The sequence below is a fragment of the Lampetra planeri genome, chromosome 1, assembly GCF_965212315.1.
Source record: "Lampetra planeri chromosome 1, kcLamPlan1.2.h2, whole genome shotgun sequence".
In the NCBI taxonomy this organism is placed as follows: Eukaryota; Metazoa; Chordata; class Hyperoartia; order Petromyzontiformes; family Petromyzontidae; genus Lampetra; species Lampetra planeri.
The window spans coordinates 37,553,816-37,573,443 of NC_136107.1; the positions used below are offsets into that span (position 1 = coordinate 37,553,816).

A 19,628-nucleotide genomic window follows, 5' to 3' on the forward strand; every position below is an offset into this window, starting at 1 on the left:
TCCTTCCTGTAAAGTGCCCGGGGGGGGGGGAGGGTGTCACGCTCACCAATGAGACTCAACTCCCGGTCGCTTGAGTTATCGGCCCGTTTGTATAAACGAACAGGGCTACGTGCAAACCCCGGCTTGACAAAGTGTGCGCAACGGCGGACTAATGCGCGATGATTCCCTCCTTTCCCGAGATTTGGAATTTGGCCGAGAGCCAACGCAGCGATTACCCTCAGAGTCCCCGTCTTTTAAATATGCGGAGCTCGTAGGGGCGGGGGGGAGAAATATATTGTCCGTAAGCTCCATAAATTAATAAGTAAAGGGGAGGAGGAGAGAGAGAGAGAGCGATACGAGCTCGGCATTTTCAGTCGCGCAAAATCATTTATCGGCGATTTCTCTCCGACGCAGTTCGACCCTTGGCGCCGTTGACAGCGACTTTCACACTCGCGAGCCGCCCTCCCGTCATCCACGCCGCCAGTGGCCGCGCCGTGCAAGCTGAGAGATTAAAGGCGCAGCCCTGCAAATCGCGCTGCTCACGCCTCGTCAAGGCGGAAGGTGCCTCCGCCAAAGGGGGGCTTCACTGAACATCACCGCTGTCCCCGCTCCTCGTTGGCCACGCGCGTCGGAAGAGGTGGGAGTTACCCACGCTTTACCCTACCACCTGCTGGTTGACGAACTGCGATGCACCAGTCTACCCTGCTGGGCGGGCAGGAGCGACGGGATTTTATCAACGATTTCCACCCTTTCGACTGCCGCGCCGAGAGATCGAACCGAACCGGTGACCTCAGGAATGCAAGTCCAGTGAGTTTATCATCGCACCACGGCAGCCGTCTACGCCCCGTACTCAGGGTTTACTTTCATCCGGGTCTGCCCGGCACACCACATCGAGTATGCACCTCTTGCTGTGAGCGTGACTCACTGTTAACGGGCACAGCCTTACCGGTGACCCTGCAAATATTCGGTGACAAATTGACTCGGCGACGTGCTTCTGGGTGATACCGCGTGTGTATGTCTGTATATCTTCTTGGTTCTTTCGGTACAGTCACGTAGAATGGAAATAATAAAATAAAAAAATAAAACATAAAAAAATAATTATTTTTATTATTTTATTATGTTTTTTTATTATTTTTATTATTTTATTATTATTTCCATTCTACGTGACTTTACCGAAAGAATCAAGAAGATGAATCCCTGCAGTCACGAAAGCTTTAAATCGAAATGTATGTCTGTATATTGAACTTATTTGGCACCGCACGTAGACAGCCGTGCTTGTCGGAGATGCGGGTGAAGGACAACAAACTAAACACAAAAAAGCAATTCAAAATAAATTAGTTTTCAATCTAGATGATGATGTAAAAGTGCATCGTTCCAGTGGTTTCCTACTATCGGAAGGGGAGAGCGTTCCAGACGGCCTCAGAAGCGCATCTGAAAGCGCCGCGCGATGCGTTGACCTTTGTCTTTGTTCGATGGCCAGCCAAAAGCCGCTGCTGCGATGATGACCGGAGTTTGCGTGGTGGTCTATGCTCCTTGATGAGTTTAGCGTGTTCCTCAGCAAGATGTCCGACGTTTCGCGCCCCACGTGCTGGAAGCATCTTTGTCGGCGGGAAATGTGAAAAAAATGGATGTTCAGGATTTAAAAAAAAAATCCCACCACGTGGAGCTAAACGTCGCCCTGCCCGACAGCATTCGCTCTTTCTCTCGCTCTCTCACAGAGAGAGAGAAAGAGAGAGGGCGACTCAGAGGCGCGATGTGGAAGCACAGACGAGCGGGGAGGGTAGCAGGAGCCACGCGGTGAGCCGGCAACACCATCAATTGCCAAGCTCTGCGGTCTTCTATGTAGTGTTAAATATGTTTTCAGCCCAATTAACGAGTGGTAATACACGTGGGGGGAGGGGGTCACCGGAGCACCAGGATAAAACCCGCGCCTGGGAGAGGGGGGGGGGGGGCGGGCAACACTCTATCCCACTCTATCCCATAGAGGTAGTGCAGATCGAGAGGAGTCAGCAATTTTCTCTGCGTTGCACGTTCGTGGCGAGCCAAGGTACGGCCGCTCCTCTACGCCTACCCAACGGCAAAGGGGAGTTCCACAACATTTAGTGCGGCGATCCACCAAACCTCTGCGGCTGCCTCGATGGCGACAGGCAGCCACGTGCAGCGCAGCTACCGCCGCTCGACCACGACGACTTCTAATGAGCGCGACGCGCGCGCACGGCCGCGTGCGTGGGGTTGATGGGGCGTGCGGGGGTCTGCGTGCGGAGCGTGTCCCTTATTCGGTGGGGGTGGGTATAGGGGAGAGGGTGGGTTGGAGGGCGAGTGGGGGAGACGGCAAACACTAATGACCCCGTGACGCCACAGCGCAACGCGAGACCGCTGTGTGCTGAGAGGTTCGCGGCTGCAAATTGTAAAAGGCAATGATGCAACCTAGAGCACTGCGGCCGAGACAGACCCCTCCTGGAAAATGATCGTTAACGTGACTCTCGCTGCTCGGCCGGTTAAACGCGGGGCGCCAATAAATCAATCGGAGGATCGCCTTCACGTGCGTCTCGGTGCGGGGAGCTCATCGTTATCATCGTCGACGTCGTCATCAGCCACGGTCCATCCACTGCTGGATGAAGGCCTCCCGGACCCGAGTCGGCACCAGACGGAGGTGCGGAGCAGAATCCCACGGAGTCGTTCAGCGCGAGCGAGGCTCTGTGAGCTGCGCGAATGACCTTGCCCCCCCCCCACACCTTCGCCTCGCCCTCCTCCTCACTGCCCCCACTCCTCAGCCCCCCTCCTTCCCTCCCTCCCTCCCAACTTCTCCGCGTCATTTACATTCAGGGAGAGGAGTGAGGGCGCTGGGGGGGGGGGGGGTGGCGGTTGTGCAACGAGGTGGAGGGCCCCGTTAGCGGCTAGGGACGGAGCGGTGGAGCCGCCGCACGACACTCGCGCGGATTCCTTCCCCCGTCAACCACCGCACGCGGACGTCGCTCACAATGCCCCTCGAGGCGAGTCGGGGGACGCGAAGGGTTAGGTAGGGGGGGGGGCTGGGTGGGCGTGGGGCGGGGGAGAGGGGGGGGGCCGTGGCACTCGACGTGATCGCCGCGAGCCCCGATAATGGGCTGTCAGGATGAGCGCAGCGCGCAGCGACAGTGCGGGGGAGGGGAGGGGGGGAGGGTGGAGAGGGAGGGAGGGAGGGAGGGGTGGAGGGAGATGCCAGGATAGGCAGGAAAGCGATGGAAAGGGGAGGAAGAAATGGACGAAGGGAGGGAGAGATGGAGGGAGGGAGGGATGGGATCATGGTGGGGCTGGGTGTCTACGCACAATGCGTGTTTTTATTTACGTATTGCCACAAACCCGGCGACGGTAGTTCGAGTCCCGCTCACGACTAATAACAGTGGCGAATATCTGAACCCGTCCTGGGACTCCTCTAGGTCGACTCCGCCTCAAATTGATACCTGGTGCGGCGTGTAAGCATCGCCATTTGGAGAGCCAAAGGCGGCCGGGTGTCGAACTGAGCACCCACCCACCAAGTGAGCCGCGTGCGAACCTTCACGAGGTGCCCGCGATCCACCGCCTGTCCCGACAGCCTGTTAAAGACCCGACGGCGGGGATCTTTGTCCTGCGTGTCTGAGCGAGCGAGCGAGCGAGACCCAGTGAGTGGGTCTCCGTTGTGTGCATTACTACCGTGTGTGCATTTGTGCAAATCCGCGAGGTGCGCGTGATGTCCTCTGATTGTGGCCCGTTAACATCATCATCCACCGTCGTCGCTGGGGGGTGGGGTCGAGTGGGACGGGGGGGTGGGGTCGAGTGGGACGGGGGGGTGGGGCAGCACGCCTCTTCCCTACGGATCCTCTGGCCACTTTGCCTCGTCCGTTCCTCCGTCGCCGCGCGCTTCTTCTCTGGCTGCGCATTGCGCGAGCCTCGAGCTGGCTATAAACAGATCCATCCTCATCTTCCCTAAGCACACGCCACCCACGGCGCCAACGCGGCGCTCTGACGTGTCCATGATTTCATATCGCCGCGGAGGCAATTAATAAGAGCCGCGCGCGCGCGCCCCTCCTCGCTCGTCTCGCACAAATTCGTTTGGCTGCGATCTCTCAGACATCGTCCCCGGATTTACGCGATGCGCGCGCACACGCGCAACATTGACACACGTGCGTGTTGGGTGGGTGACTGTGGGTGAGTGTGGGTGAGTGTGGGTGGGGGTGTGTGTGGGGTGAGTGTGGGTGAGTGTGGGTGGGTGAGTGTGGGTGAGTGTGGGTGTGTGTGGGGTGAGTGTGGGTGAGTGTGGGTGTGTGTGGGGTGAGTGTGGGTGTGTGTATATGAGCGTGGGTGGGGTGAGTGTGGGTGGGTGTGTGTAGGGTGAGTCGTGGGTGGGTGAGTGTGGGTGGGTGAGTGTGGGTGAGTGCGGGTGACTGTGGGTGTGTGGGTGTGTGTGGGTGTGTGTAAGGTGAGTGTGGGTGGGTGAGTGTGGGTGACTGTGTGTGTGAGTGTGGGTGAGTGTGGGTGTGTGTGGGGTGAGTGTGAGTGGGAGTGACTGTGGGTGAGTGTAGGTGAGTGTGGGGGTGTGTGGGTGACTGTGGGTGTGTGTGTGTGGCCTGGCACAAGCGTCGTGGTGACGTCACCGCCACTTAGTGGCGAATGGCGGTTGTTGTTGTTGTGTGTGTGTGGGGTGAGTGCGGGTGTGTGTGGGTGTGTGTGGGTGGGGTGTGCGTGGGGGTGTGTAGGGTTAGTGTGTGTGTGTGGGGGGTGAGTGTGGGTGAGTGTGGGTGGGTGTGTGTGTGAGTGCGGTTGTGTCTAGGGGTGAGTGTGGGTGAGTGTGGGTGAATGTGGGTGTGTGTGGGGTGAGTGTGGGGTGAGTGTATGTGGGTGTGTGTGGGTGAGTGTGGGTGACTGTGGGTGAGTGTGTGTGGTTGGGGTGCGTGGGGAGCGGCGGTGTAGCGGTTAGCACGCCGCGCTATGAACCCAAGGACACGAGTTCTATTCCCGCTCACGGCCAACACCATTGACTGTTATTGTGAACTGGTCCGGGCCTCTCCTAGGTCGATTTAGCCTCAAATAAGTAAACATCGCCACTAGGGAGACAAAGGCGGCCGGGCGTGGTGTGGGCCATCCACCCCCTCGTGTGCCGTGGCGGCCTTCACAGTTGTTCGCTAACAGCACTTGTCCCAACAGTCTGTTAAGACTATACGGGCGATCTTTGCCTTTGTGTTACGGAGATCGTGCGGAGCGGTGGCGAAGTGGTTAGCGCACTGCGCTGTGAAACGCGGCCTTAATCAAATTCAATTCCCGCTTAATTCAAGATTTTAAGCTTTCGTGACTGCAATGATTCATACTCTTAGGGTTTTTTTTCGGTAAAGTCACGTAGGTCAATTTATTTTTATATTATTTGTATTATTTATCTATTATTATTTATTTAATTTTTACCTACGTGACTTTACTGGAAAAAAAACTAAGAGTATCAATTCCCGCTCACGACCAATATGAGTGGCGAATACTTGAGCCGGTCCTGTGCCTCTCCTAGGTCGCCTCATCCTTAAAACGAGTACCTGATGTGTGCACATCAACACTGGGAAGACAAAGGCAGCCGGGCTTGGTGTTGGTTACCCACCTCGTGTGCCGTGCTGGCTAACAGCACTTGCCCCAACGATCTGTTCAAGGCTGTCGGGGGATCTTCATCTTTGGTGCGGTGCACACGTGTAACATGATACACGTGTACGTGTGTGGGGCACACGTGTGACGTGATACACGTGTGTGTGTGTGGTCCACACGTGTGACGTGATACACGTGTGTGTGGTGCACATGTGTGACGTGCTAGACGTGTGCGTGTGTGGTGCACACGTGTGCGGGTCGGGCAGGTTGCTCGATCGTGGGGGGGCATAGAAATATAGAAGTAGAGTACAACATTGGTTTGTGCTGCGCGCCCTTCTGCTGATCGCCACGTGTGTGTGTTCAACCACCGGGGAGCGGTGGCGCAGCGGTTCGCGCACTAAAGTGATGAATAGCTGAACCGGTCCTAAGCCTCCCGTAGTTCGACACAGCCTCAAATGATTGCCTGGTGCGGTGTATAAAAAAAACGAGTGCTGGGGAGACAAAGGCTGTCGGGCGTGGTGCTGGCCACACTACCTCGCCCCCGTGCGCCGTACTCGCTCCAACACACGGCACTTAGCCCAACAATCCGATAACGGCTCCGCGGCGGCGAGGACCTCGTTGTAGGTACACGTGGCCGGTGCGTGGAATTCGTTCAGTGCGTCGTAAATATTCAACGCGGCGGCTCCCGTTACGAAGTTGGGTCACGAATTGAAGCGAGCAAATCGATTCGCAAATTCCTGCACGTCCCTCCGCATCGCCCTCACCCCCCACTCCACCGCCCCCCCCACACCTCCCTCCCCCCCCGAGCCCGACGTAATGGACCGTCTCGGCTCACGTGACGCGACCATCTCTGGAACAAAGCGATCCGCGGACTCTACCATTGCTTCAAGCGCATGGTTGGTGGGGGGGGGTGTGTCTCGGCGTCTGGTTCATCTCGACTCTCCCCACTGGAATAAATAAACAAATAATGCTCACGCGAAGGGGCTCCGACCTCGGCCGTCAGCTGTCGGTGGCGGGTGCGAGAGAACGCGGCGCCGGGTGAGAGTGCGAATCCTCCTCTGTCTGCCGAGCGGAACGATCCCTCGCCGAGGAGGAGGAGGAGGAGAAGAACGTCCCGAAGCCCGTTTGGGGCCGGGAGACACGGCAGGGGAACAATCAGTGGCGCTCTTATGTCTGCCCGGAGCGCGAGCCGCAAACCCACGGCGCAGTTCCTCGCGGGTTCACGGCCACCGTCAAATGGCAGCGGCGCGTCGGAGCGCGCTGCTGACGCCGCCTCCGTCACCGCCTCGAGACGCGCGCCTCGCGTTCCTTCCCCGAGCCGGTGAGGCTCATGTGAGCGCGACCCCTGCCCGACATCATCCTCCTGCTCTTCGACTCGAGCGAGCACAGCTCCACGGAACCGGTGAGCGGCACCTGGAGCTCCTGGGCTTCTGTTCCTCCTCTTGTCCACTCGCCTCCACCGCCTCCTCTTCCTCGTCGTCGTCCTTCCGTCCGCGGTAACGGGAGTCGCTTTAGTCGCGGGCGCCTCTGCTCCTGCTCCTGCTGCTGCTACCGACGTGAATCGTTGGCGATCGTCAACGCCTCGGAGGAGGGTCTCGTTGAGTGGCTGCCACAGCAGCTCGTTTGCTCCGGCGTGGCTCGCTCGCTCTCGTTCGCTGGGCTCGCAGCACCCACCGCCAGCACCGTCAGCACCGTCAGCACCGCGCGCACCAAACTCGACTCCGCCGCGGTCTCTGCCGCCCCGCGGCTGACCGAGGCGAGTTTTACGAGCGGCGCTGCTGAGCGGGGACTCGCGGAGTCGTGGGGCGCGCGTCGCGGCCCCGCGCGAGGCGGCGATGGACGAGGCGGACGGGACGACGAGGGGGAGAGGCTGAACAGGCGCCGTCAAAGCGCACCCCGCTCCTGAACGGTGAGCGGCGAGCGTTCCTGATGCGCGCGCGCGCGGATGTGTGCACGTGTGTGTGTGTGTATGTGTGTGCACGTGTGTGTGTGTATGTGTGTGCACGTGTGTGTGTATATGTATGTGTGTGCACGTGTGTGGTGTTCGTGTGTGTGTATTCGTGTGTGTGTTCGTATGTTCGTGTGTGTGTGTGCACGTGTGTGTGTGTGCACGTGTGTGTGTGTGTGCACGTGTGTGTGTGTGCACGTGTGTGTGTGTGCACGTGTGTGTATGTATGTGGGGAGCGATAGTGTAGCGGTTAGCGCGCTGCGCTATGAATCCGGCGACACAGGTTCGATTCCCGCTCACGGCCACACCAGTGACGATTATCTGAACCGGTCCCGGGCCTCCCCTAGATCGACTCAGCCTCAAATGAGTACCTGGTGCGGTGTGTAAACATTGCCACTAGGGAGACAAAGGCGGTCTGGCGTGGTGCTGGCCACCCACCCCCTCGTGTGCCGTTCCGGCCTTCATAGGTGCTCGCTAACAGCACTTGCCCCAACAGTCTGTTCCAGGCTATATGGGGATCTTTGTCTTTGTGTGTATGTACGTGTGTGTGGCACAGTAGGGGGCACAGGTGGTACATCAGCCAGTCATCTCAGTCAATTGACTCGTGGCACCTGGGTCTGCCCCGTGACCTCCTGCCAGCGGGCGTTCGACACTTCACGTGGCCTCAACGTGCACCTAGCCTGGCACAAGCGTCGTGGTGACGTCACCGCCACTTAGTGGCGAATGGCCGTTGTTGTTGTGTGTGTGGGGAGCGGTAGTGTAGCGGTCAGCGCGCTGCGCTCTATGCACCCGGCGACCCGGGTTCGATTCCCGCTCACGGCCAACACCGGTGACGATCATCTGCACCGGTCCTGGGCCTCCCCTAGGTCGACTCAGCCTCAAATAAGTACCTTGTGCGGTGTGTAAACATCGCTACTAGGGAGACAAAGGCGGTACGGGTGTGGTGCTGGCCACCCACCCCCTCGTGTGCTGTACCGGCCGTTATAGGTGCTCGCTAACAGCGCTTGCCCCTACAGTATGTTAAGGCTATACGGTGGATCTTTGTTAGTGTGTGTGTGTGACTTTAACAGGATCTCGCGAACAGAACTTGTCTCGGCAGCATGAACGCGACGTGGTGGATATTTGTCTCTTGTGTGTTCGTGTCTTTGTGTGGGGAGCGGTTGTGTAGCGGTTAGCGCGCTGCGCTATGAACCCGGCGACCCGAGTGACGGTTATCGCAACGGGCCCTGGGCCTCCCCTAGGTCGACTCAGTCTCAAATGAGGAGCTGGTGCGGTGTTTAAACATCGCCACTCGGGATACAAAGACATGGTTTAGACCCTTCGTGTGCTATTCAAAAGTCTGTTCAGGCTATGCGGAAGAATTTTGTCTTTGTGTATATGAATATATGTGTGTGTGGAGGTGGAAACGTTGTGTGTGCGTGTGTCTGTGAGTATGTTTGACTGTAGATATCTGTGCGTGTGTGGGAACGTGCGTGTATGTGTGTGCGTGGCAGCGTAGCGGTTAGCGCGCTGCGCTACGAACCTCGCGACCCGAGTTCGATTCCCGCTCGCGGCCAACACCGGTGACGATTATCTGAACCGGTCCTGGGCCTCCCCCAGGTCGACTCAGCCTCAAATGAGTACCTGGTGCGGTGTGTAAACATCGCCACTTGGGAGACAAAGGCGGCTGGGTGAGTTGCTGGCCACCCACCGCCTCGTGCACCGTCCCGGCCTCCATTTAATTGTCAAACCGCACTTGTGCAGGCCACACGGGGGATCTTTGTCTTTGCATCCGCGTGAGTGTCGATTCACTTAAAATGCGCAAAGGGTAGCGGACTCGCGTGGCCCGGCCGCTACGAGCTGTGAATGCTAAAGTCAGCGGCGGCTATCGACGCGACGCGACTCACGCGGCTTTAACACAGCGAGCGGCTCGATGTGGCTCGATGTGGCTCAGCGCGGCTCACGCAGACCAGGTGGCTCGGCGTACGCGTGGCTTAGAGTGGGCTCACGAAAAGCGCGCGGCTCAGCGAGACTATAACAACGGCCCCGACTCATTCTCATCAGCGAGGCTCTCTCGCGGTTGAGGCTGATCGTGGCTCAGACGTCTCGTTACGGGCTTGTCCGCAATTAAAGGCTGTGGCTCAGAATGAGGGCGGCTGTCGTGTGTGTTTGTGTGTGTGCTTGTGTGTGTGTGTTTGTTTGTGTGTTCAAAATCAACGTTTTTGGGTTTAGATCGCGTTATTTATAAATGTGTCGTAACCCTCCACCACCACCCGACACGGCAAATCAGTAAAAAAGTGTCACGTTGACAAAAGACAAATAGTTCACTGCTTTATCCCACCGGTGTGTTGAAGCGTGAAACCACAACATTTACAATTTGAGTACGACGTTTCGCTGGTAATTGCATCCAGCATCATCGGGCAATTCGCCACTCTTTTTCTGATTGGCCGTGTCGGGTGGTGGAGGGTTACGACACATTTATAAATAACGCGATCTAAACCCAAAAACGTTGATTCTGTGTGTGTGTTTGTGTGTGTGTGTTTGTGTGTTCTTTTTTACAGCTGAAACTCAGAGAACCGCGTGAAATCCGCGGTGCTGGGAGGAATGGCGGCCGCACAGGCGATTAGAGCTCCGGCTTTGAAGGGGATTGTTGGATATATATTTTTACCGCTTTCATTTAAATGCCGCGTTTGATGCGCGCGCGTGATACGTGTGCGTGTGCACGCGCGCGGCCCCGTCTCGAATTCCCCGCACGCACCTGCATCAGCGAGCGAGCGCGGGGCGCAACAGCGGTGGTACCGATAGTGGACGTGCCGGTGGTGGTGTTGGTGGAGTTAGTGGTGGTACCGGTGGTGGTGGTGTTGGTGGTGGTACCGATAGTGGACGTGCCGGTGGTGGTGTTGGTGGAGTTAGTGGTGGTACCGGTGGTGGTGGTGGAATTGGTGGTGGTGCCGATAGTGGACGTGCCGGTGGTGGTGTTGGTGGAGTTGGTGGTGGTGGTGGTGGTTGTGTTGGTGGTGGTGCCGATGGTGGTGGTGTTGGTGTTAGTGCCAGTGGTGGTGGTGTTGGTGCAGGTGGTGGTGGTGCCGGTGGTGGTGTTGGCGGTGCCGGTGGTGGTGGTGGAGTTGGTGGTGGTGGTGGTGGTGGTTGTGTTGGTGGTGGTGCCGATGGTGGTGGTGTTGGTGTTGGTGCCAGTGGTGGTGGTGCCGGTGGTGGTGTTGGCGGTGCCGGTGGTGGTGGTGGTGCCGATGGTAGTGGTGGTGGTGTTGGTGCAGGTGGCACTGGTGGTAGTGGTGCCGGTGGTGGTGGTGTTGGTGTTGGTGCCGATGGTGGTGATGGTGGTGGTGCCGGCACCGCCTTGGAGCCAGTATGTTGACAACCGGTTCCATTTAATTGCGAGCGGCTGGGCTCTACGACCCGCTAAATCACTACCAGGGAGCCGTGACTGACGGGGGGTCTCGTGTCCCCCCCGCGCGGAGGGGGCCTGAACCTCTCCCACCAACCCCCCCCACCTCCCCGCACACCCCGCCCCTCCTCCGAGCGGGTGAGGTTGCGAAATAAATGACCTCAGCCGTGGCAGCGACACGAGCCCTCTCTCATTAATGTCCCGCAGCGCGCCGCTCGCACAGCTGCCAGCGGTGGCCGTGGCCATTGGCTTCAGGCGGCGTTCACCGAAAGGGCGGCGGAGGAGGAGGTGGCGGGTAGGGGGGGGGCTGCCTGTCCGGGGGAGTGGAGGTGGAGATGGCGGGCAGGTCCATATTAGCGCGTGGCGGCTCGAACGGTTGCGTGGAGGCGCGACCGGTTGCGTGGAGGCGCGACCGGTTGCGTGGCGGCGCAACCGGTTGCGTGGCGGCGCGAACGGTTGCGTGGAGGCGCGACCGGTTGCGTGGCGGCGCAACCGGTTGCGTGGCGGCTCGAACGGTTGCGTGGAGGCGCGACCGGTTGCGTGGAGGCGCGACCGGTTGCGTGGCGGCGCAACCGGTTGCGTGGCGGCGCGAACGGTTGCGTGGCGGCTCGAACGGTTGCGTGGAGGCGCGACCGGTTGCGTGGAGGCGCGACCGGTTGCGTGGCGGCGCGACCGGTTGCGTGGCGGCGCGAACGGTTGCGTGGCGGCGCAACCGGTTGCGTCCCTCCTCTGATTTTCACGGGGTCGCGGGCGTTGCGCGCGCCGGTATTGACGGGCGATTAGCGACGCGGAGAGGCGACGCTGGCATATTTGTTGTTTTCTTGCTGGAGACGGGGGCACGGAATGTAAACGACGCCGTGACTCTGTGCGAGTGGTTCTAAGGCTCAGACGAGCGGGGTCTCCGAGAGAGAGATAACCAATATTCCAGCATCAGACACCTGTCCTGCGGTTGGCACGTGAGAGTGGCTTTTAAATAAGAGGTTCATTGGGCCAGATGTTAACTACCTCGCCTGGTATACAGGAGGTCGTGGGTTCGATCCCGACCCTGACGCCTGCGGTATATTTGTTGTCTCTCTCTGCTTGTGTGTCTGTCTTTGTGTTTCCGTGTCTGTCTCTTGTCTCTCTCTCGAAATTTCACACTTAACTTCTAATTTATAATCTTTGGAAGAACGTAATCAACCAGGCTATGCGTTAATAGTGTGTTGACCGACTCTCTGTGTTGCATTGCAATACATTTCCAAATTGTACTAAGTTTGTTTGATTAAGTGTGTTTTCTCTCTTTCTCTCTGTGTGTGTCCTCGTGTTGTCGCTCTCGTATTTCCTGCAGTCGCGAAAGCTCCAAATCTCTCATTGACATGCTAATTTATCTACCCCCCCCCTCTCTCTGCCCCCCTCTCTCTCTCTATTTAAGGCCTCGACACAGAGGCGTTGTTTCTCTGTGTGCCTACGTGTGTGTCTCTCTGTGTGTCTCTGTGTTATCTCTCTCTGCTTATGTGTCTGTCTATGTGTCTCCGTGTCTGTGTTTTGTCTCTCTCTCAAATTTGGAAATCTTTGTAAGAACATAATCAACCAGGTAGGGTGTTGCCTTATGTTAGCCGACTCTCTGTGTTGTATTGCATTATATTTATAACTTTACTAGGTTTGTTTTCACTTTCATTTGTACCTGATGATGATTGCGTGTGTTGCAATCGAAACGTCGTATGCTATTATTAAATTTATTTTTCTTTCTACGTGACTTTTCCGAAAGAACCAAAGAGTAATTCCTCCAAATCAACTTTTTTTATATTTGGAGTTTGCGTGTCTCTCTCCCCGTGGTCGCGTTGATTTTTCTCCGGGTCCTCCGATATTTCCCTCCACAATTAGACTCCACGTGCGTTCCGAGCGGTGATTCTTAACCTGGGGTGCACGCACCACCACCTCGGGGGGCGAGATGCCCCTTGTGGGGGTGCGAGATATATCCAGATTTTTTTAGAAGTTAAATCAGCGAAAGACAAATTATGCACGGGCACGTAAGTGCAGCTCATTTGTTACATCAAACCCTAGGTATGTATTAACATTATAACTTTTTTTACGATTGATAACCAAGGGTGTGGAAGGCTGCAGTAAAGGTTAAGAACCACTGGTTTAGAGTGTCTGGCTGCTATAAATTTCCACGTGGTAAAAGATTTCGTTGAGCTATCATTTGTGGCCAGGTCGTGTATGAAAAAGAGCTACATGGCTCAGTGGGCCTTACCTGGTCAAAAATAAAATGAGTTTAGTTTTAGCCTCCCCTCGGGAAATGACCAACTCCCAATGGACTGCAAGGATAACGTCGGTTTTTTTTTATCCAGGAAAACCACACCGAGTCTCAAGACTCTCCTTGAGGAGGGTCCTGCTCTACCTTTGGATGTTTGACCGAGTCCCTTCTCACCCAGCAGCTTTCTGGCTTTGTGGACGGGAGGAAATCGGAATTCCCGGAGAAACTCTCCCCCCCCCTCTCCCCCTTGCGAGGAGATGACAAGAACACGTCCGCTTAGACAGATTCAAGAACTTAATTCTAGATTTGAAGCTTTCGTGACTGCAAGGATTCATATTCTTAGGTTTTTTCGGTAAAGTCACGTAGGTAGAACATTAAAATTAATAAAAGTAAAATAAAAATCACGACGTTTCGGAGGCAACACAAGCCTCCGTCTTCAGGTGGAACCGTCACAGCCACGACAGCTGTATCAATCTCTCATTTACATTTACTTGATACAGCTGTCGTGGCTGTGACGGTTCCACCTGAAGACGGAGGCTTGTGTTGCCTCCGAAACGTCGTGATTTTATTTTATTTTACTTTTATTAATTTTAATGTTTTACCTACCTGGTGACTTTACCGAAAAACCCTAAGAATAAGATTCAAGAACCACACTTTGCTGTCCCTTACATTTCTCCTCTTTGGGCAACCCACTTTGCAGCGAGGTCTGCGAGCTTTCGCAAAACAATTCAACGTGCTCCACCAACCCTTCCATCCAAAGCGGCAGATTGACAGAGGAGTGCGCCACGCGCGATTCACAACTGATTGCCACGTGGTTGATGCGACACGCGGGGTCACGTAGCGTTGGGACGCGACGTCAGATCCGGGAAATCTTGGATGCAGGCGGAGGGATCAGAGACCAACGCTCCTAGTAAACATTATCTTATACACGCACGCGCGTAGCCAGAGATCTAGGCCCGTATGGTTTGCTCCCTGACCCCTTTGTGTGTGTGTGTGTGTGTGCCACGGTGGCGAGATGTTAACTACCTCGCCTGGTATACAGGAGGTCATGGTTTCCATCCCGACCTTGACGGCTGCTGTATATTTGGAGTCTGCGTGTCTCTCTACCCGTGGTCGCGTGGATTTTTTCTCCGGGTCCTCCGGTTTTGCCCTCAACATTGAAAAACATTCGTCTGTAGTCTTTGGCTGCTATACATTTCCACGTGATAAGCCACTTCGTTGAGCTATCACTTGTAGCCAGGTCGCTAATGCAAAAGAGTTACATAGCTCAGTGGGCCTTACCTGGTCAAATATAAAATAGTTCAATAATAGTTCAGATCCGGGAATGTTTGGGTGCAGGCGTAGATATGAGAGACCAACGCTCTTCGGAAACCGGCTCTCACGCACCCACGAGCCAGAGAGCTCGGCCCGTCTGGTTCGCCCCCTGACCCCTGTGTGTGTGAGCGAGTGTGTGTGAGCGAGTGTGTGTGAGCGAGTGAGTGTGTGTGAGTGAGTGTGTGTGCGTGTGAGCGAGTGTATGTGAGCGAGTGTGTGTGTGTGTGAGTGAGTGTGTGTGTGAGTGAGTGTGTGTGAGCGAGTGAGTGTGTGTGAGTGAGTGTGTGTGTGAGTGAGTGTGTGTGTGAGCGAGTGTGTGTGTGAGCGAGTGTGTGTGTGAGCGAGTGTGTGTGTGAGCGATTAGCGCGCTGCACTACAAACCCGGCGTCCCGAGTTCGATTCCCGCTCACGGCCAACACCAGCGACGATTGTCAGAACCGGTCCTGAGCCTCCCCTAGGTCGATTCAGCCTAAAACGAGTACTTGGTTGCGGTGTGTAAACATAGCCACTGGGTATACAAAGGCGGCCGGGCGTGGTGTTGGCCACCCACCCCCTCGTGTGCCGTGTCGGCCTTCATAGGTGCTCGCTAACAGCATTTGACAAAACAGTCTGTTAAGGCTATACTGAGGGTGGGGGGGTGGGTGGGGGGATCGTGGTCTTTGTTTTGTGCGCGCCGATGCGATGCGAGGCGCGCGTGCACGCGTCAATTCCAAATCGCTCGCAGTCTCGCCCACGCAAATGCGGGGAGCACGGTGGCATTGGTTGAAGAGCGACGCCGCAGCGATGGTCAGTGGCTTCTGGACGCTCGCGGAGACGCGCCAAACAGCGCACCACGATCAGGGGGAGCAGGCGCTGGCGCCGGCTCAGACAGCGGGGCCCTTGACCGGCTGGAGCGACGTGAATTTGTCGGTCAACGAACCTCGACTGTGCATACAAGCGACTGTGACGATGTCGCCTCGTGTGTGTGTGTGCGCTGTATATGGATGTGGAGAAATCGCTCGGTGGAAAATCTCTGCGTGTAAATTGCAGTGGACGAATTACGTCGTGCAAATACTGATTTCTGGTTTTTACAAATTCTCTCCCCGTGAAAGTTTTCGTTTAAATATTAACCGCGATGAATGCTACGTGGACATCTCCTGTACAAAACACTCGTGTAGAAATCACTCCGCACAAACCGCTCTGTGCACGCGGCTGCGTACAAATCTCTCTCTCTTTTTTTGTGTACAAACTACACCCACACACACGCACACAAAACCTCGCTCCCTACAAATTGCTATGCACAAATCTCCTTTAGAAATCGGCTCGGCTTTTATACATATCAAATCGCTCCACGTTCTTCCTCCCCCCCAACCCGCTCCCTCTCTCCCCCCCCAACCCGCTCCCCCCTCTCCAACCGCCCCCCCACCATCAGCCACCAGCCCCGTGCCGAAGGAGCCGTATGCCGGGGGCGCGTCGCCTCCTCGCCATGCTCTCCATGATGCGGCTGAGGGATCGTGGCGTGCAGAGCGTCCTCACGCTCTCCGGCGCTTTCGCCGCCTTTACGCTCATGGCCATCTCGGTGGGCACCGACTTCTGGCTGTATTCGCGCGGCGTGTGCCGGGACCGCACCAACACCGACAACGAGACGGTGAAGCGCAACGAGGAGGTGCTCACCCACTCGGGCCTCTGGCGCGTGTGCTGCATGGAAGGTGCGTCTAGTCCCTGAACACCCTTTTACACCCTGGCAAACTCCGTCTTACCTGTGCAATGAGCCTCTGACCCTTGCTTCTGGCCTGACACTTAACCAGGTGCGTGGCAATGGCCATTGTACTGCCGTCGAAGTTAGAGTGCAAATTTGGCGACGCTAAGGACAACATATCGCGTTGAACTAGCACTCATCGTCAAAGAAAGGGGCCCTTGCCTGCGACTCACCAGCATTCAATTCGAGCAAAGCCTGACGCTGTTGCTGATGAGCTGCTGTTTGTCAAAGCGGGTCCAGATTTTGCTTGTCTGGAATCAATGCAGGTGATATTACGCGCTCCCCAGAATGCAGTGCGGCTGATGGGTTGTCTGAGAAATCCCTTCTTTACGTAGAGAGACGGATTGGTGTAGAGGCACAATTCACCTGCTTATTTACGTCATTCTATACTTTCCTATTAAGGCCACAGTGTTACTGACGAATGTATTACGTGTGTGTTGTTTTATCTGTGTGTGTGTGTGTTAGTATAATACTACAGCGCTAATCGTTTAACTGGGTTAGTGTTCATGGAGATTCGCTTTGGTTGTGAGCCCTGGCAGTTGCGTTGGTATTCTGGTAGTTTGTATATTTGCATATTTTTTTAAATTATTCTTTAACCAAAGATCTCCTCTTGCTAAAATGGTGTCTGCAGGGTCCCCTGTTGTACGTTGTAACATCAGTTATAGTAGCCATGTGGCCATGCTTAGCCGTGAGATTAAACCACAGGCCCTAACCCGTTGAAACAGATTGATCGTCTCTGTTGCTAGAAAACTCAATTCACTCGTCAACAGCACTGCTGCCTTTAAATATTTGAATGCATTAGGCGTAGTTCCGGGCAATGGCGCATACACATTATGTGATGTGCATAAAAGTGAAATGCCTTATGTGATATGAAGATGGGGCATTTCCCGAACCGTGTCCTGTTATATATATTATTGAGGAATGTGTTGAGCGTGTGTTGTTAATTGCGCCTGTGCACCACATCCAACGCAGCAGCTGCAGCGCCACCAAACAGTCTGATCTCTCTTGCAAGGGAGAACAAGACGCCAAAATACTTCACGATTTAACGGATATATTTATAGTCATCTGCAAAAAAAAATGCCAGGGATACGTACGGTCATCACAATAACGTGGAGGCGAACTGGAAAGTGCTGTGACTAATATCATAGACAACGAGTCTCAATCTACTCTGCAAACACTGGGTGGTGCCAATGTCTCTGCCCGGGGCAATAACGATGAGTAACGTGATTGTGTGATAGCTATTATATTTATTTTCTTCAATAAGTTGGTTATCACATCGCTCGCCTTTATTGGCCAAATATGAAATTCTCAAACGATACATTTTCGCGACTTGGCGGCGTGGGGGAACCCGATGTCTGCCTTGGCGCGGTGCCGACGATTACCGTGACTCTTGCTCGTGCTATCAGAGCTGACCCCGTGACCTCGTCCTAGCCTGGCTGACCCCGTGACCTCGTGCTATCAGAGCTGACCCCGTGACCTCGTGTTAGCCAGGCTGACCCCGTGACCTCGTGCTATCAGAGCTGACCCGTGGCCTCGTCCTAGCCAGGCTGACCCCGTGACCTTATGCTAGCCAGGCTGCCCCCGTGACCTCGTGCTATCAGAGCTGACCCCATGACCTCGTGCTAGCCAGGCTGACCCCGTGACCTCGTGCTATCAGAGCTGACCCCGTGACCTCGTGCTAGCCAGGCTGACCCCGTGACCTCGTGCTAGCCAGGCTGACCCCGTGACCTCGTGCTAGCCAGGCTGACCCCGTGACCTTGTGCTAGCCAGGCTGACCCCGGGCTTCGTGCTATCGATGTCACTTGGATCCGCCGGCTCACTCGGCTCGGCGTGGCCACTTTAAGTGATCCCTGCCAGACAAAGGCGGTCGGCCGCGGTGCTACTCGCTAACACCACGTACACGTGGAACGCGTGTATACACGTATGACACTACACACTCACACGTGGAACACGTGTACACACACGTGTGACACTACACACACACGTGGAACACGTGTACACACACGTGTGACACTACACACACACACGTGGAACACGTGTACACACACGTGTGACACTACACACACACGTGGAACACGTGTACACACACGTGTGACACTACACACACGCGTGGAGTACGTGTGCATACACGTGGAAGAGGTGTACACACACGTGTGACACGACACACACACACACTTGGAAGACGTGTACACACGGACACACCGAGATTTTAATCTACATTTTAACCGGCTCTATCTATAAAATTCACAATCATCGGGCGGGGACTGACTCTCCTACTGGACATCTGTGAGAAAAAAAAGAACTTTATAGCTCATCGGATTCCTCCTGCCGTATAAATCATACATTTTCAGCTTCTGATTGTAATTTGTATCGGTAACCGCGGAAAGACGTAGCAACGTGATGGGCCTTGATGACTTTACTTTGGGATCCTGTGTCCGAGAGTACAATGTCCTGATTTTCCATGATAACCTATATATCATTGCACCTTATTACGCCTCTGATCGGAGGTACAGCTGTATAAATCACAATAACACTTGTCAGTGTGGTTTCCGCAGTTATCACGAGGATAAAATAAGGCAACGAGATGGGCGATGTGAGGTGGCTGGATGCCAAAATGATCCCTTCCCCCCCCCCCCCCCCGGGAGGAGCGTCCCTGTCTATGGAGGAGCTTCCCTGTATGGAGGAGCGTCCCTGACTATGGCTGGAAGCGGGGGCATTGGGGATGGGCGCTGGGTGACTCCAATCCGAAGCCAGAGATGTCGTCCACTTGCAAAACCCTTGCGACATTTCGCCCTCGGGGCACACCGCACGTGATCGATGTCTCGTGTCGAGATGACACCGGTGTATAATTTTAAACGCGAGTGCGTATGGGTGTTTTTTTTTTCGAACAAACGAAAAACTCTTTCGAATTTCGCGAGATGTTTAATCTCGGGATGTATCTGCGGGCGCAGTCGCCTGCCTCGCTCGTCTGATTTGGCAGCTCTCTTGTGAGCGATTAAATTAGTACCCGCTGCAATGTGCGTAAACATCGCCAGTGGGGAGACAAAGGCGGCTAGGCGTGGTGTTGACCACTCAACCACCTCGGTGTGCCGTTCCGGCCTTCACAAGTGCTCAATCACAGCACTTGCCCCAACAGTTTGTTTAAGGCTATACGGGGGGGGGGGGGGGTCTTTGTCTTTGATCATAACTCACAATGCTGGTCATTGTGAACTGGTGAAGCGATGCGTGGGTGTGATGGGGGGAGAGCTGGAACGGTTCAGATATTACCCGCGACTGACGTTGCTATGGCCATGGCAGGGATTCAAACTCGGGAGCCCGGGCTCACTGCTCGGAGCGCGAACGCATGCCCGGAGCGGTGCGGTGATCCTCAACACGCGAGCTCCCATCATCCTCGCTCACAATCGAACAAAGACGGTGGCCACTGCATCGCGCGCTTTCAGATGCGCTT

General features: G+C 55.6%; 1 protein-coding gene across 1 annotated transcript in view; it reads left to right on the top strand.

Moving 5' to 3' along the window:
• Nucleotides 1-666: 666 nt before the first annotated feature.
• LOC144718909 (voltage-dependent calcium channel gamma-2 subunit-like) overlaps nucleotides 667-19,628 on the top strand; it is a 35,086-nt gene continuing 16,124 nt past the window's right edge. The window contains exons 1-2 of the mRNA XM_078594554.1: nucleotides 667-786; nucleotides 15,854-16,130. Of these exons, the coding sequence (XP_078450680.1) occupies nucleotides 667-786; nucleotides 15,854-16,130 (397 nt within the window). The remainder of the gene's footprint in view (nucleotides 787-15,853; nucleotides 16,131-19,628) is intronic.